Source organism: Oikopleura dioica, chromosome 2 (assembly GCF_907165135.1).
Source record: "Oikopleura dioica chromosome 2, OKI2018_I68_1.0, whole genome shotgun sequence".
Classification (NCBI taxonomy): Eukaryota; Metazoa; Chordata; class Appendicularia; order Copelata; family Oikopleuridae; genus Oikopleura; species Oikopleura dioica.
The window spans coordinates 15,635,961-15,654,296 of NC_137292.1; the positions used below are offsets into that span (position 1 = coordinate 15,635,961).

The 18,336-nt window shown below is 38.7% G+C and overlaps 2 protein-coding genes across 2 annotated transcripts; one reads left to right on the forward strand and one right to left on the reverse strand.

The window, feature by feature from the left end:
• The first annotated feature begins 1,421 nt into the window (after positions 1-1,421).
• On the forward strand, positions 1,422-2,411 carry LOC145698498 (serine/threonine-protein kinase Nek5-like). The gene is made up of 6 exons (XM_081775700.1): positions 1,422-1,527; positions 1,572-1,712; positions 1,781-1,915; positions 1,963-2,061; positions 2,105-2,175; positions 2,220-2,411. The coding sequence occupies exons 1-6, from the start codon at positions 1,422-1,424 to the stop codon at positions 2,409-2,411; spliced, it is 744 nt and encodes a 247-aa protein (XP_081631826.1).
• A 2,097-nt stretch (positions 2,412-4,508) lies between these two features.
• Positions 4,509-10,294, reverse strand: LOC145698499 (uncharacterized). Its single transcript, XM_081775701.1, has 7 exons — positions 10,231-10,294; positions 9,374-9,425; positions 8,680-8,876; positions 8,485-8,641; positions 8,276-8,339; positions 7,677-7,724; positions 4,509-4,755 (listed from the first exon to the last, which is right to left on the reverse strand). The coding sequence occupies exons 4-7, from the start codon at positions 8,582-8,584 to the stop codon at positions 4,509-4,511; spliced, it is 459 nt and encodes a 152-aa protein (XP_081631827.1). The 5' UTR covers positions 8,585-8,641; positions 8,680-8,876; positions 9,374-9,425; positions 10,231-10,294.
• Positions 10,295-18,336: the final 8,042 nt, after the last annotated feature.

Consider the following 18,336-nt stretch of genomic DNA (forward strand, 5'->3'; position numbering starts at 1 on the left):
GGGGGAGCCAGAAACGAGGAAATTTCGAGTTCCCTCGGACTCTTTTCGAATCGGTTCGTAAGATGGCTTTTTGGGAGATAAAAAAAACTATCGAAATTACCATGGAGTTGAGCTCTAAGTGGAGATAGGAGAATCTGAGCGACCCTGGCCCTGAGAGTCGCTCAATGTGGAGCGCGCGCAATTTCGCGGCAAGAGCAGCTAGTCATCGCAAAAAACCTTGTCGGCTCTCTGATTGGGTCAGGCTTTCCAGATTCTGTTCTTCAGAATCTCGAGACTGCTCTTAGCCGCCGTGCATGCGTTAAAGAAATTTTCTAGACTTCCCCGAAAGTAATTTGCGCGGGGTACGGGAAAGAGGGCCAGGGGCTTTCTCCACTAAGAGTTAAACTTCATGGTATCTGTTTTCCTCTTTTTTTGAAAGAAATTTCAAAAAAAGACCCTTTTTTTATTTTTTCGATAAATTTTTAAGGCTTTAAGGACCCCCCGTCAGCTTTTTTCGAAAAATCAAATTTTGGAATTTTAAAATTTTGACCCCGGAAATGGATTCTACAGGTCAAAAAACGATTTTGAGGCCTTATTTTTTGGGGGTCTATCTCGACTCTAACACCCTCAAAATTGCGTTTGAAAATTGGACTTTTCGCCAAAAATTGACAAATTTGCCCCAATTTTGGCAGAAATATTGATTTTTCCTGGTCAAAACTTCCTCTTATCACGTTTTTGTAGCAAGTTTAACCTAAGGACGCATTTAAAACCAAAAATATGGTGTTTTTAAAAATTTCCATTTTTCGAAGGAAAGAGCTGACGAGGGGGTCCTTAATAAATCTTATTTTTTATAGCATTTTTTAAAATTAAAGGTATCTCTTCGTTAACTCAAATAAAACCAGAAGAAACCCATTATATGATTCAATTTTTGTAAATAAAAAATAAGGGTATCACAACGTTTACTCGAGAAAAAAACGATGATTTGGTTTTAAGACTGTGACTCCCTTAATTTTATTCTCAGAATAATTCGGGGGTGAAAATAGAATGAAATTTCGCAATTTTATTTCCCCTTCCTGAGAGTCAATTTCCCGGCCTCGAGATCCTCGCCGGGAAGAAGGTTCTTGTTGAAGCATTTCCGACACTGGTTTTTCGACAAATGAAGACGGTTCAGACGCGAACAGGGGAGTGTTGGAGGAAGTGACAATAGGGCCCGGGTGGCGCACGGAAATGTTTACTGTTCAGAGTTGACTTTTTATACAGTAAAAACTGCTTTGAGGTTAGATTTCAAATTAATTTTTCATCGATTATAATCTGAAATGTTAAAAATTTTCTTTACGGCTTGTCGGGATTTTGCGCATATTTGCTCAGAGATGCAAATAGAAAAACGACACCCCCTCGCACCATTTTTACAAGTGAGTTCTTCTTGAGACTAGGAATCGAGAATGGCGATGATCGGGACGGTCATAAATGATCGCTACAAAGTGATAGAAGAGATAAAGCCGCCTAGAGATGGGAAAATTTATCTGCTTGTTGGGGACTTGCAAGAAAGTAGGAGACTTTTTTTAGAGAATACCTTTTATTTTATGATTCAGAGGAGTCTTATTTGGACGACGAGAAAAAAACGCTGCAACAAAGGCCAGTTAAAAAAATGCTAAAGGGAATTTTTCTTTACGGAGAAAAAGAGCGCGAAGAAGCAAAACTCGAAGTTGATCTTCTTAAACAACTTGGAACGGGTTCATAGACACCTTCTTTAACAAATTGAAAATTAAATATCAGACTTTTAAATTGAACCCTATTGAAGACCACCCAAATGTGATAAAACTCTACGACGATTTTGAATTCACGAGTTCTGATAATTTTCCGTATCACGCGTTGATTTTTGAATATATGGAGGACGGAAATTTGGCGGACTATTGCAAGAAAAAGCTCAATGGAGGTATTCAAATCCACTATTCAAAAATATTTATACTGTTTGTTACTCAGAAGAAGAAATCGAAGAAGAGGATCAATCAGAACCAAACGAATTTACAGAAAATGAAAAATTTGGACTGACCGTTTCCGCACAACTTGTTTGTGCTTTAGGTTGGTTAATAATGGAAAAATATCAGAACATATTCTTTTTAAGATCACATTCATGATAAAAATATCATTCACCGAGATGTCAAGCCTGAAAATGTTCTTTTGTCGGGAAAAACGGTTTGTAAGATCAATTGAACCGCGAAGTTGATTCATTTCTTAAGGCGAAGCTAGGCGACTTCAATATTTCTCGGGCAGCAGAGGGAACGCAGACAACAGGAGTTGCTGGAACATCGGAATATTTGCCACCAGAAGCAATTCAAAATCCTGACAGTGAGAAACTATGCTTTCGAAGAGACATGTGGGGCCTTGGAATCATTTTTCAAATGCTTTGCACTTTCAGGACCGATTTTTGAAGATTTTTCTTGAATTTAAATTCGATACTTTGAAAAATCGGGGAAAGACACCCCTTCGCGGGCAAGAATTCTTTTGAGACAATGATGAACATCGTCAAAAATCGTCGAATGCCAGCTGAAGTTGGGTTTCCAAAAATAGAGAGTTTGATCAAGCAATGCCTTGTTCCTGAAATCAGCGAACGAGCAGAGAGCGCATCGGCGTTGATGAAACATCCAGCTCTTTACAGTTTGACTGAACAGCTCATTAATGGGATTTCGCCTTATTGTTTGGAATTTGAAAAAAATCGAGTCGAGACACTGGAGATCGTCGTGAAACATTTGAACAGAGAAATTGACTATGAGAAAAAAAAAAAAGCATGCCTTCAAGATAAACTCGAAAATCTGTGGAAATTTGGAATTGGGCATTACTTTGGTTTGGACTGCAGAAAAGTTCGAAGGGAACACTCAGAGACTGATGTCCGAAGCATTCTAAAAGCAATCAACAACGGCGGCGTGCGAAATATCAATTTGAAGGAATCGGATTAAATCGCATTTTTAAGTTTTTTGATTTTTGTTTCGACGCGATTTTCATCCAAAATAAAGTTTTGTTCCTGGAAAAATTTAGAAGTGTCGGAAGCTGGCTGGACAATCCGACATCAATCGTGGAAAGAAAGAGACGGCGGCGACGGCTTCTGGAAAATTTGGATTTTTTTCAACGGTATCGATTTTTGAGTTTGAGATTTTTATTTTTTAGGAAAACGCGTCGACTTTCAAGCCGACGCGGACGATATTTACTGGAAAAATGGGAAGAGCAGAAACTCGGCGAAGAAGTTGACGCCGGAGCAAGACGGAATGGTCAGACTCAAAGGAGAAAACGACTGGTCGACAACTTATGTCCGCTGGAATATTTCACTCAAAAACTGATTCTAAGAACCTTTTTGATTCTGTAAATAAAAATGATCATGAAATTGAAAAAAATTCTTCCATATTTTCTCTGAAGTCAACCCTTTCCTTTTGGTTCAGTTTCCATAACATCCGTCTCCACCGGTCCAATTCCTTTCGCATTTTCAATCGCAGGCGAATCTCTCTCTTCATCAGAAGAGCTACTGTCGCTTGAGCTACTGTTTGAAGAGCTGCTGAGTTTTGGAGGAGTTGAAAACTTCACCGAAGGTTTGATTGTTTCTGGAGATTTTCTGATCTCAGCCGAGGATGTATCGAGAATTGGGCTTAAGGAGTTACCCCTCGGTAAAGTCGAAGATGCTTCTTTTTTGAAAGTTTTGAAAAAATACGAGTGAATACGAAAGAAAGTTCGCTTTGAACAAATTTGTGGGTACAAAAGCTGGTCTGATTACATCAAAGAAAAAACATCTCCGCGCTGATGCTCCATACAATGATTTAATTAAGATAAGATTTAGAAGAGTTGGTTTAGAGGACGTACGTGAACACGAGTGCGGATTTGACGACAAACGCGCGGCGCGCAACGCAGCCCAGGCGGCCTTTTTTCGCTAAATTGATTCTACTTTTTTTGCAATTCGCTGTTTAGGCAATGCGCGTTTAGCAAAAATTTCGTAAGATATTGGCTCACAAAAAAAAAAAACTTTTCAAAAGGCATTTCTAAGGGAATCGATCCCCTTAATGATCATTTTTTGAAATCCGTTTTTGCTAATTTTTTATTCAATGACACCCTTATTTATCGAGTTTTATGTGTTAATGTACTCTTATTCTTGAAAGAGATTGCGACGAGAATCGAGAGTTTTCAAGCCGACTAATATCTCGAATTTCCGCGGCAATCTTTATCTAAAATCTGATTGGCCTACTGGCCAAATAAGGGAATCTGATTGGTCGAAAACTATCTAAAAATTTTGGTCAAAATTGTTGGACGAAAATTGATGATTCTAGCTGCCTTCTCCTAAAAAGGCATATTTATGAAATAAATTTTTCAAAAAATTAAGGGTGTCATTAGAGAAACTCGAATCAATTCAGAAAATGAACACAATCTAAAATTATATTTTCATGAATAAATTAAACGTCAAAATATCTCATTTTGAAAAAATATTTTACGAGATACACCCCCATATTTAAACCTAACCCTTTAGATCATAAAATTGCGCAATATGTTCAATTCAATAACTTTGCTTGAATAAAACTGGTCTCCTCCGCCGGAAGGGCTCGATTGACATCAATCTCGTAAGGCTGTTTCTGCGTAATGAAACTGCTTTCAAACGGTCGGGGGCTAGACTCTTCGGGCACTTGTCGAATTCGGGCATATTCGACATTGCTCGTTTCCGGTTCTTCCGCGTCTGAGATTTCCGTCTTGCGTCGTTTGAGGGAGCCGCCAAAAGCCGGAACTGGCGAAAATGAACGGCTGAAAGAAAACAGCGTTAAAATAATAGAAATTCCGGAGAATTAGACTTCCAGCCATCTGATTGGCCGAAATGCTGCGAAAAAGCGCCATCCATCGTCGATAAAAAATAAAGACAGTTAAAAAAATGACTGTAACGGATCTGTAACGGATTGTTTGATGAAATTCTTGAGGGAATTGTTTAATGAATCAGTTCGCTCGAAATTTGTGTGTCGGAACGTGTCAGTCACGTGTCATTTTTCGTTCACCTGGGTGAATCGGATTCGCCTCCTTCGATATGCATTTATACTTCAGAACGGGGTCCAGAGCCGGAAAAGCAAATCTTATCAACTGATGTTCCGCAAACATCATTTTAAGACGCTCTTAGGCAAAAGCGAATTTTATACTTTTGACAGTCGCCCGAAAAAAAAAATAACAAACTCAGGAGAGTTGAATTTATGGTGACTGAGCAAAATTAATAAAAATTTCATCTGAAGCTACTTTTGGGGGAGGTGTGTGGAACCGACAAAAAATTCGACAAATTTTGCATGGAAATTTTCAACCAATCAGAAGCCTGGATTCGGTAAACCAGTCAATCAGCAGCCGAGTAGCCGCCAACCCAAAATTTGTCGAAATTTTTTGTAAATTCAAGTCACCATCCCCTTTTAGGGGAAACCCTTTTTTCTGAAATTTTGGGTTGCCAAAGGGTTTGAAAAATCGAATGCCGTCATAGAATGAGGGCAAAGGGGAGCAAAAAATCTGACTCGGCAACCTGTGTTAAAAACCTGAGTCAGGGTCCGACAGATCTCAAGCCGCGTAGTATGAAAAGCTTTGCGGCTTTGTTTTATCAAAACCGCATTTCGGGTTTTCATTGGCGATCTGCCGGACCCTGACTCAGGATTTCTACACAGGTTGCCGAGCCAAGATCATACAGTTCTTTCAGACCTTAGTCAGGTTTTCTCCAAAGAAATATAATTTGAATATTTTCTTTCTTATCTCTTTCACAAATTATTCGTCAAAATACTCCGAAATCATCTGTCCCAAAAACCTTTAGGCCCTCGAATCGCTGAACCAAAGAGCGGAAAGAGCTGAATTGCCGGTGCTCACGGTATTTCAGAAAACTGCTCTCGAGATTTACATTTCGAATTTATGCGCCTCACGTTGGTGGTTTTTGTTTGGGCAACTTAACTAATCCTTGTTTCGAATTGTTGAATAAGAGCGCAGATCCTTTGCCAGATGATGCAGTAGCTGAACCGAACGTGTGCAGAGCCACGTTTTTGGAAAAAATACCTTGATCGGAGCATTATTTCTACCGCGCGTTTCCGGAATAAACGAATTTAAACGTTTTGGAGCGGAAATTGACGTTTGAAGAATCAATAAATCGCTCAAAAAAGGATAAATGAAAGGAATAGAAAATATTTTAAAATGATACCTAATAAAAAGAAACAACTTTTCATTGGCTGATAAAAACAAAAAAGCGCCACCTATCGACGACAAAGATGATTCTTGCCATTTTTGGTTTGAAATTCAAGTTTTAAACCTTTCTTCTCGGCTTGGCAACCTGTAAAGAAAACCTGAGTCAGGGTCCTGAAACAGGTAAATAAAGCTGTTTGAGAACCCTGACTCTGGTTTTGTACTCAGGTCGCCAAACCCAGAAAAAAAGCTTTTAAAACTAGAATTTCAAGCTAAATACGAAAAAAAAATCATTTTTGCCGTCGATAGATGGCGCTTTTTTGTTTACATGAGCCAATAGAGATGAGCTCTTTTATGATGAGGTTTCTTTTAAACTATTTTATCGTCTGCCAAAATCAAAGTGATTCCGGCAATTTGGAAACCGCAAGGACTTGTAGGGTGCAATTTGGTTTAACTTGGGCTGGGTTAGACAAGTCCGCGAAATTTACGTCATTTTTCGCGAAATGCCAGACCCTCCTTTTTGAGATGAGGAAAAGTCTTAGACGAGTGGGGGCTACTCTTTACGAGACGAGTCATTTTAAGTGAATTTCGGAAAAAAAACGCGGAAACGTGGGTTTTGTTTTGCCGCGCTAAAAATAGTAATGGAGCACTAAATGTAAGTTTGTGGCGAAATACGAAGCGGTGAATAATCATTTTTTTCGAAATCAAATCTGAAAATTGGATAAATTAAGCAAGCTTTTATATAAATACGAACTTAATGGGGTTTCACGAAAAGCTCTTAGAACGTCTTATTTGGCGCTTAATTGGTAATAATGATGATTGAATTTAACTTTTTCTCTGAAGAGATTTAATTGCCAGGTTCCTCGGCAACCTGTGTAGAAACCTGAGTCAGGGTCTAAAAGTGACTGAAAAGAGAATTATTAGTAAAAAGGGCACAAACCAAAAAAAAAGAAGTGCATTTTTGGAAGACCAATAAGCTTGCTGCATTTGACCTAACGGCCAATGAAAACCCAGATCCATAAAATCACTCACTTTTCTTGGTTTTGCCCGTAAAAAGCCGCCTCTTCATCAGAAATCTTTCAGATCCTGACTCAGGTTTTTACACAGGTTGCCAAACCCTGTTTTATTGGGTCCAACAACCCTTGAACGAAACCTGAGTCAGGGCTACCACAGATAAAAATATTCGGTGAATATTTTACTGTTGGACCCTGACTCAGGTTTTCCACACGAATTTTTTTCTCCCCATGTTTTTTGAGAAGGAAGGATTATTTTTCGAAAAGAATTTGAAGGGTCTAATTATCTTCTAAAAAGAGCTTCGTTGAACACGGCTTAAATTGAAAGCTGGCAGCAATTTTGTGGCGGAAATGGGTTCTGTTTTTCGCCTCCGCCTTATTCAGCCCGAGCAGCGTCCGGAATCTACCAAAGAACAAGCTCAGAGTGTTCTAATCGTGAACAGCTCTTTTTATTCATTTTTTCGAAATTCCGCGAAAATTAACAAAAATTTTTCAAAAAACTTTTTTTCGTTATCTTACCTGGTGATAGTAGTCAATTCGCTGATTGGCTCGTCATTTTCTCCAGCACTAGAATTTAAAAATTAAATACGGTCACGTGGAAGGAGCCTTGAAAGCTTGGAAAACGGAAATTCAGAAAAAGAGAGCTTGAATTCAACTAAGCCAGTAAGTCAGAATCGAATTAGTGGAAGGATCCATGATCAGAGCAGCTCAAGCGATTATGCGCTCCAGCCACTTTTTAGAGAGTCATCAAGCTGGACACGTACTCAGGTGTTCGAAAAATTGGGCGCAGGATTTTGCCCGTTGAATTAGCCGCGAGCGGCTTTGATAAAAAAAAATTGTCCGTTTGAAATTAAATTATTTGATGAAAAAATGTCATTTTGAATCAATTTGATTGTTTTTTTAAAGAAAAATCAGCCAATAAGAAATGGTAAACATCAGTCAAAATTTTTGACTCGAAATATTTTGCAATGATAGCCGCTCGCGGCTGTTTTGTCTGAAAACGAAAATTTCCATATTTTTTCATAATTTTGAAAAAACCTATTGGCCAATCAAAATCACGGAAAAATTCAAAATCTGAGTTTTGGCGGGTTTTGAATTTCTTTTGAAAAAATTCTTACTTTTCTGGTTTCGGGGAAAATTGTCTTTCCTGATTTCTTGGTTCTTCTTGATTTTCTTCTTTTTCTTAAAATTTTTTGTTCAAAAGTTCGAATCGATGTAATTTTTGAACGCGGAAAAAGCGCGGACGCGGGTGTTCTTCTTCGAAAGAACCGCGATTGCTTGATCGGCGGTTGGAATTCCCGTAGCGGAAAAAGCTGAGGTAACTTACCAACGAGGAGACGTGGTTTGAACGCGACATCGTGCGACACTTTGTCGCTCGGTTCCGCATCAGAAGCCGCTTCTTCTTCGCCGAAGGAAGGTGCAAACATGTGACCATCTTCGTCAGAAACTACTTCTCCGGGAAAAGCGGCGTCGATCGATTTTCGCTGAAGATCTTTTTTCACAATTTCAAATTTAATCTTACCTGAGCGCGATCAGAAGATTCGGAATATTTGGAAGAACTAGAAGAGCTCGAAGAAGCATTTGAGGAAGGAGAAGAAGATCTCGACCGCTGGATTTCCGATCGAAATGCGTCTGGAACATTCCTTTCGCCTTCTTCATTCGCGACGTTATCCGGCTCAGCCGACTCTTCCGGATGATCTGGCTCCACGTCCTTTGAAACTATTTACGAGTTACTTGATCCGCTCTGTTTCAAATCGTAGGCATTTTTGAGGATTATTTTAGGTGAATAGATTTATGCATTAGATGGCGCTGTCCAAAAAGAGCGCTAAAATAAATCGCTCTGATTGGCTGAATCATAAAATAGTCAAAATCTTGTCTAAGCCAATAAAAAAGCGGTATTTTTATAGATAACGCTGTTTTATGGAGGACGCCGAAGTACTCGCTTCTAATTGGTTAGAATAAATAAAGTGAAAAATTATCTTAGCCAATCAAAAGAGGTATATTATGTACCGTAGATTGCGATTTTTAAATATGGCGCTATTTATTGAAGAACGGCAAAATACGCCTTTTTGATTGGTTTAAAAAGTCAAATAAAATAAAATCTCGTAGCCAATCAAAAAGAAGTATTCTTTTCGGCGCTCTTTCTTAAATAGCGCCATCTAGCGTAAAATTCATTATTTCCCTTGAAAATAACAAATTTATCAAATAACATTTTCCTGGCTCAGCGATTACGTGTTCGTTCTCCCTTGCTTGGCCGAAATCGTGTTGCTAAAAAGATAGATCAGGTTCCATGCTTCTTAGAGATCGGTGGTTCCGAGGAGCATGGACAAAGCAATTTTGCAACAGATAAAGCCGTAAACAGCTGGAGAAGACATTCCTCGACAAGATAGGCCAAAGCCGGATGACTACCCAGAATCCGATCAAACTGCAGAAAATCGCAAAAATAACAATTCAAAAAAAAAAACAAAACAGCTGCGGCAAATTTAAATGTCCAATTTGGACTTAGAATTTGGCAGTAAAAAATGATCAAAAAAGCGAAAAAAAGCCGTTCGCGGCTTTCAAGTTAAAAAGCAGCAAGCGGCTTTTTAGTCGAATGTAATAAAAAAGCCGCTTGCGGCTTTTCAATAGAATTTATTTTTATAATAAGGGCTCTTTCTGTTGATTTTTTGATAAAAAAAGCCGACTTCGGCTTTTCGCATTTTCTATTTTGAATAAGATTATAAGTTTTTTAATAAAAAACCGCAAGCGGCTTTCTGCGTCTATTGTTTTGAACTGAGCTCGGCAACGTGACTGTAGAAAACCTGACTCAGGTTCTGAAAGGCAAAAATTAAAAGCCGCGTAGCGGCTTTCTTGAAAACGAAGCCGCAAAGCGGCTTCGCCAGTATTTAAATGAACATTAAAGTGATTGTATTGCGAAGCCGCTGTGCGGCTTCGTTTTTAAAAAGCCGCTACGCGGCTTTTCATTTTAGCTCTTTAGAACCTTAGTCAGGTTTTCTACACAAGTTGCCGAAGCCAGGTTTTGAAAGCCGCAAGCGGCTCTTATTTTCAAATCTATTTTAGAACAAATACTCACGTGATCTTCTCGTCCAATGACATCAAGTTCGAATTCAATCGGCGAGTTTGGTCGGTCAATCTTTTTCCATGCTCAATTTTATTTTTAATATTTGAACTTAATTATTAAATTTGTCAAACAAGAATGTTTTGAATAAATTTTGAGCAAAAATTCCTGCGTCGATTTGACTTGGATGACTCCAATCTGCGCGTTGGAACTGTAATTGGATGCGTAAACTCGACTCACGTGAGGCTGAGAAAGCAGGGACTTTTAAAACTAATTTCGACAAATTCGGTTGATTACGCGAAGTGTTATAGAACGTGTGAGGAGGCTGGAATTCGGATAGAAGCGCGAACATTTCCGCTGGAATTTTCAAATCGAGCCGCGGCGGCGATCATTACGAGCACGGCCGCGCGGTGAACCTTTCTTTTTCTGAGTGGATCGAGCCGCGACCCGTGACACTTCCGCGCTTCCGAGATCGGTGACTTATCGCGGAACTCAAATTTTTAATTGAGGTTTCATTCGCGCTCTAAATTGATGCTGAAAAAAAGATAAAGTGAACCACCAGAATGATTAAAATCGGAATAAAAGAAAAAATTGGAACATTTTAGATGCCCTAAATTTTATTGCTTGGGGCATTTTTAATGAAATATATTGAAAAAACATGGAAAAATAAAAAAGCCGCAAGTGAATTATAAAAGCCGCTTGCGGCTTTTCATTTAAATTAAGATTTCACCATTTGAATATCAAATATTTTTTATAAAAAAGCCGCATGCTGCCTTTCCAAGTTATATTTTTGTCAGAAGCCGCGTGCGGCTAAAAATTATTGCAGAAAATATGTTTTTCTCTGGAATTTTAAAGTCATAAAGTTTCCGGTATTATGACTTTTTCGGTCTTTTTCTCGAAGCCGCGCGGGGCTTTTTTATCAAAGAAGTTTTTTTAAATATTGATTAAATGTAAATATAGCTTATTATTTTTATGTTTTCAACCTTATTTAACTAATTGCCCCTTTTTCCGATAAAAAACGCCGCTCCATCTCAATTATCGATAAGAAAATCTTGAGTTTCCAGTTTCCCGCTTTCTAGTTTCCTGAAACGTGAGAGTTGCGCATCCATTCCAAGAAGCAGTCTGAAGCCGTAAGCTGGCTTCCTCCACGACCTAATTATCGCGGATGCCACATTTTCAGATTTCAGAAGATTCCTACATGACAAGCAGCATATGTGGAGGGAGCAACAAAATCTCGAATTCCGCTTTTTCGAAATTTTTCACTTGAGCGCCGAAATTTCGAAGTTAGCGAAAACAAAAAGGATTAACTCGTTTTTCGTCGAGACAGAAAGACAAAAATAAAAACCGCAATTTCTTACGAATAATATAAAATTTTTATGCTTGCGGCTTTAAAAAACTAGAAATTCCTTAATTTTGAAAATAAATATTCTTTCAAAAATAAGATTTCCAGGATTTTGACGGCTAATAAGCCGCGAGCGGCTTTCGGGATTTTTACTTTTGAAAATTCGTAAATTTCGAAATCACGCTAGAACTCTGACTCATTTTAAAATCGAGACAGATCAGAAAAACAAAAACTTGTCATCATTAGCTCGGCTTGTGTTCGTTACAAAAAAACCGTGTTTTGGAAAACGAAAAATTGAGTTTCTCATGGGAGAAATTACGTAACGGAGAAAAGGCTGGCTTTTTTCATTTTTGTGGGATCCGTTCCAGTTTTGCCACTTCGATTGCGCAGTTGCCATCGTATTTCGCCCGAGCGTGGACCTGTAAGTAGGGTTGTAAAATGGCTAAAGATAAAAATTTTGCGCAGCTAAGCTTAGCTGAGCCAAAGTTATTGTACTCTAGCTAAGCTATTAGCTTTTATAGAAATTAGAGAAGCTTAGCTTAGCTCAGCTAGAGTTCAAAAACTTTGGCTCAGCTAAGCAAAGCTGCAAAGCTATGCTAACTGAGCATATTTATTCTCTCGGCAGCTAAGCTATCTTAGCCAAGCACAAATTTTAAAAATTTTGGCAATTCTACTTGAACAACTAAGCCAGCTTAGCTTTGAAAAAACTTCTCAGTTCAGTTTCTACACTAGCTAAGCTTGCTTAGCTCATGATTTGATTAAATTTAGATTACCATATCTGCAGATCTTAATTAACAAAAAGACTCCGAAAAATCTCTGCTTCTCTCTCTTTCTTTTTTCAGATAAAAGTCAATCTGTGTTGCAAAAATTCTCGAATCTCAATATTGGCTGATTCACGGCGCCGCTAGTTGAATGCTCGACTTCAAGAGCTCGAGCAAGGTATAAAAACGCGGCGGCTTTATTCAGCTGATATTCATGCCAAAACGGATCATTTATTCCCCAGTTTTAATATTTGCCCATTCTGCAAAAGTCTCTTTTCAATTGGAAAAGTCTCGCTGACTTTTTCTTGGAAAAAATCGCCATCACAGAATTGGGGAGGTCATTAAAAATTGGCAGCGCCTGTTTTGCCCAAATTCCCGGATCGCCCACATCCCGGATCGCCCATTTTCCTGGATCGCCCATTGTGGGCAAAACGGGAAAATGTGCGGAACGGGATTTGTGTGCAAACCAGGATTTGCAATTGTAAATTTGAAATTTGATAATCGATCGAAATTGATCTTTGGAAATCGGACATTCCAAAGAAGATTTGACCGAGTTATGATTTTATTTGAAAGAAGAAAAGATATAATACTCAGGCAGGGGTCTAATTATCAGCCAAAAACCCGGTGCGAAAGCTAAACATATTTTTCAAATTTTTTACGAAGCGAAAGCGAAGCGAATTTGAACTTCCAGTACGCAGCGAAAGCGAAGCGAAAATTTCTTTAAAATTGCGAAAAAAGCGAAAATTTTTGTAGGTAAAAATTTTTATTTCAAAAATAATAGAATTCATTGGTTTAGAAAAATTTGACACTTATAAAAACGTCGATATAAAAGGGTAAGTTCACAAAGGTTTGTGATACATAAGGGGACCATCTCTAACGCCTGAAGGAAAACCCTAAAATGTATTTTTGCGGAATTATAAGACCCAAACTAAGGTCCCGAAGCCTCTGAGAGAGTTCAAGCTCTTATCTTTCAAATAAGGTGCTCAGGCCTACTTCGCAATAAAGCGAATTCGCACTGCGAATTTAGACCCCTGACTCAGGGATAAAGAGTTCCTTTTCTAATTTTGTAAATCCCGTTCTGCCCAATCCTGAATCGCACATTTTCCTGATTCGCACATTTTCCCGTTTTGCCCACAATGGGCGATCCAGGAAAATGGGCGATCCGGGATGTGGGCGATCCGGGATTTTGGGCGAAACGGGAGCTGCCTTAAAATTCATTGATCATTATACATGTTTTCGAACATTTTTTGTCGAAACTAGACATGTACATATTGTATTTAAATATGAAATTTAAATTTTCATGATTTCATTTTAAATTATCTCATAAACTTCATTTTTTCCCAAAGTTACAGATTTAATTATCTTTTTTACAATTGGAAAGATACATATTAAAAAATTTTATATCATTTTTCTTTTGCTTTAAATCGCGTTAAAAGTAGAGCCGCTTGCAATTTTGAGAGACGCGCCGAAAATGTCTGAAAAATCCTCAGATGTCAGCGAAAGTATTTTTTCGGACGAAACAATCGTATCTTTTTCATCTTTAGTTGGTAAGAAGATTTATACCGATTGAAAATTTTTGAAACTTCAGAAAAATTACGATCGGAAATGAGAACTGGGTCCGATAAAGTCATGGGGGAAGTACAAATGCTGAAGATCACCCTTTCCGATGCGCTTATAGAAAATACTGGTTTTAAAAAACGGATTGCTGAGCTTGAGAATACCGTTGAAAACCTTGGACTTAAAGTGAACCAGCTAGAAAAATCCCTTGAGGAGAAAATATTAGAAAATGAAATGCAAAAAGCCAATTTTAACACTGTCAACCAAGTTCAGGCGAATCCGAAGCCAGGGTTTGAAATCTGACAAGCTCACGAGCACGTGAGCACGTAAGTGAGCTCGATAAGCATGCTCACGCGTGCTCATGCTCACAAAATTTTGGACCCCTCGTGCTCACGCGTGCTCATGCTCACCGATTATAGAGAACAGTCGTGCTCAAGCGAGCTCATGCTCATGAATCTCTGGAAGGGCAAATTTCGTGCTCATGAGCACGTGAGCACGTGCTCATAGCTCACATTTAGACGTGCTCACAGTCGTAACGACTCAAATTGACAGGTTCAATAAGCGGTTATAACTAATAAGTCAAACTTGAGGCTGCGCGGGTGGAATTTTTGGGCCGTTCCTTGATTTTTAATTTAAGGAGGTCAATATGGAAAAATTTCAATTTCCAGATTTCAAACCCTGTCCGAAGCCTGCCAATATTCAGTCGAATTTCGTCTTGCATTTAAAAGAGCTTGAGATTGCTCAAAAATACGGGAATGTTTTATTATCTACGTAACAAAGACTTATCATTCTCGATTCTTAAAGCTAAAAAAGTTGTTTTGGTCATTTTACTGACGATGATAAAAGTGAGAAGCACGGTGGAAAACAATGGGCTGATAAAACGGCTTTTGAGCTTATGATGAAAGCTTTTCAAAGTGGATTGAAAGAATTTACCCTAAAGGTTGATATTATATATTATTTAAAGATCAAAGAAAACCATCATTATTTACAGGTTGCAGCGGATAACAAGAATTTAACTGTTGGAAACACAACACTCAATTATGATAATTGGAAAGCAAAACAATCTGACGGGACAAGAAAATACATAAAGCGTCTCTCTATTACTCGTGAAGGTCACTGTTTATATGATTACTATTTTATGTTTTATACATGTAACACAATAGAGTAATGAATTCAAGGGCGAAAACTGAGATTCAAAGCAAGATGCCAGGCTATGAATTCTTTTTCCGGTCTCGAAATGAAAAGATATGATTGGAAAGAAACAGATTCTGAAGGTGTTCACGAGCAAATTATTCTTTTCACGGACTGGGAAGACGGAACCAAATGGTATGCAAGATACCATGTCACTTTTATTGAATAAATAGAAGCTCACATCTTCGCTGTGTATACAGTCTCCTATTTTATTCCAGCTCAAAGATTCCAATAAATCTAAGAATCCAATGCAGTGACAAATCAGAAAACGGCATAACACGCAGAAAATGCGCGGCTTCTTTAGCTCAAAAATAAATTGATAAACACGTGTGAGTATTCGCCCTTGAAATTTGCAGCTCAAGAATGGCCCGATAAACGGCCTCAACAATGCTTCTTTCGATTTTCAGCTTCGAAAAAGTGTGTGTTAAATAGGCGGCGTTGACGGCGCAAGAATTCGCGGCTTCTGCGCTTTTCCGAAATTACTATTGTTAAGGAACTTCAAGCGCGAAATAACGGCGCTCGAAAAAAGGGCGAAAATCGACACTGCGATAATTGCCGGGGCCGAGCAGCTCCGTGAAAGTAACAAATTCATCGTGAAACGGATCAGTCACAATTTTACATTTTCGAAGTCATCAAAACAGATTACCCAGGGGGATTTAAGAGACTGCAGATTTACTAGTAAGACTCAGTAGAGATGTGCTGAATAAGGGTTTCACCAGCGCATAGGCGCACCCGAGCAAATGTCGTAAACTACATGTCCGCGAGTCCTCGGCACAACTCCACTCTCTGATTCTTGACACTCTGATAAAAAGACACCCAAAAGATACTCCTTCTGAAACACTTTACCTTTCGATACACTCTGCTCTCTCCAGAGATCAATACAATCAACTGTAAACTATAACGTGTTTGACCATCATGAGGCATGAGCAACTACAGTAGCATAAGGCAACGCCGCCCGGCCAAATATCCAGCACATCATTCAACTTCTATCAGCGACCTGTGTAGAAAACCTGAGTCAGGGTCCTGAAAAAGCAATAATGACAAAGCGGTATAATGACAATGAGAAATTGCTGGCTATTTTTGTTAAAAAAAGCCGCTACGCAGTTTTTTATTCTTGTTTTCTCAGGATCCTGACTCAGGTTTTAACACGACGAGCTTTTTTTCCGCATTTTCGGAAGAAAATGGCTGCCTGTAGATTTCCTTTATTTATTCAACCTTGGAAAGCTTCGATCGGTTTGACTTTCTAGTCGACCGCTGGAGTATTGAGTTTTGCGATGATCCCCGGAAGTACTCATCATCTAAAAAACGAGGCGTTCCGGATGCGATCCTCCTCTCTAATCGATTCCGCAGACGAAAATGCACTTTCGTGTATAAATTTACGGAAATGAACACATAAAAAATCGACTCTCAGAAATATTCTCTCGCGACCGACTAGAATGAATACAGGAAAAAAATTGCGCTGAACTTTGGTTCAGCTTAAAATTCAGAAAAGGACCAGAAAAAAAGCGGCAGCTGTAGGGCTCGCCAATTATGACGGGGAATGCGATTCGCACCTACCGAGCTGATTTTCGCGCTTCTTACCCTTTCGCCGCCAAAACGAATTCGCTGACACGTTCATCATTACTTAAATTAATTTTAGCGACTGAGATCGTTGATCAAAAAATGGATATGCATCTGGCTAAGGGAATCGGAATTATAATTGAGGAGGAATAAACATATAAGAGTTGAACCGGGTTATTCTCAGAGCTTTCAACACAGGCACACCCACTTTTTACAATGATGATCATCTTATTGCTCAGTGGTGATAGAATTTTATGAGTTTTTTGCGAAGCCATTGTAAATAATATTTTAAGCAACAAACATAGAGAAATCGAACTAACGAATAACATTCGGAAATGCAAAACGCAGACCAACAATCAATCATTTCTGAGAGCTCTCTAGGAAGTAGCTATTACAAAAATAAGGGCCAGGAGTCTGGCGAAAACAGCACGAAAATCGACAATTCAATGCTGAACTCGATTTTGGAGAGAATCGAAAATCTGGAAAAGGATAATTCAACTTTCAGAAGGCTTGCATTCGATCTGAAAGCTTTGGAGGAAGAAAAAAACGAGTTGAAGGCGAAAAATGAAGAGCTCGAAAAAAAAGTCGCCGAGCTTGAAACATTCAAAGAGAACGCGATTCTAGCGAGCAAGGAGCATGATTTTCAAATCGAAGAGGTTCAAAAAACAACTGGAACTTTTTCAGAAGAACTGAAGAAGGAAATTGCAAACCTAAAACAACTGAAGGAAAAAGCTGAAATCGAAATTATTCGCGATGTTTTCGAATTTCCTGCGAAAAATGGATTCGGCCATTTCTACGAGCTTGATTCTTACAACGTCCGACCCCACCACGACGAAGCCGCTGTACGAAGAGTGCTCAAAGGAATGGCGGCGGGACTGACGAACTTCAATTTAAAGGAATTGGATAAAATCGCAATTTATTTTTTTTGTTTCTTGTTTCGACGCAATTTTCATCCAAAATAAAGTTTCATTACGGCGAAAATTTAGAAGTGACGGAAGGCGGCTGGAGAATCCGACATCAAATGTTCTCCAAAAGCTACGACGGCGACGGCTTCTACAAACTGTGGCTAACATACAACGGTATTGATTGTTGAACTTTAGATTATTATTTTTTAGGAAAACGCGTCGACTTTCAAGCCGACGCGGACGATATTGACAGTGTAGATGGGACGAGCTACAACTCGGCGAAGAAATTGACGCCGGATTCAAGCGGAATGGTCAAAGTCAAAGGAAATTGTGCTTTTGTCCGCTGGAATATTACAATTTTGAAATAATTCTGAACACTTTCTTGCTCGAAAATTTAAATTATTCAAAAAAAAAATAATAAATAGCGTCTTTTTTGTGGATTAAAACTGTTTTTAAATATTCTTCGCGGCTTTTCATTTTTGATCTTTCAGACCCTGACTCAGGTTTTCTACTCAGGTTGCCGAGCCCAGAATATTAGAGTTCCAATAACTATTTACTTAATTCTCCGCAGCTCGAAATTCTGTTGACATTCGATTGTTTGCAATGGTAGTTGGTGGATTATTTACTTTAGCAATAAGAGCTCAGAAAAACTCAATTTGCAATTGAAAAATTAGAGATCGAGAAAAAAAAAACTAGAATCTTTCGACAATGCAAAACGCTGACCAAATGTCTGAGAGCTCGATTGGAAGTAGCAACTACAAAAACAAGGGCAAGGATTCTGGCGAGAACAACGCAAAGATCGACA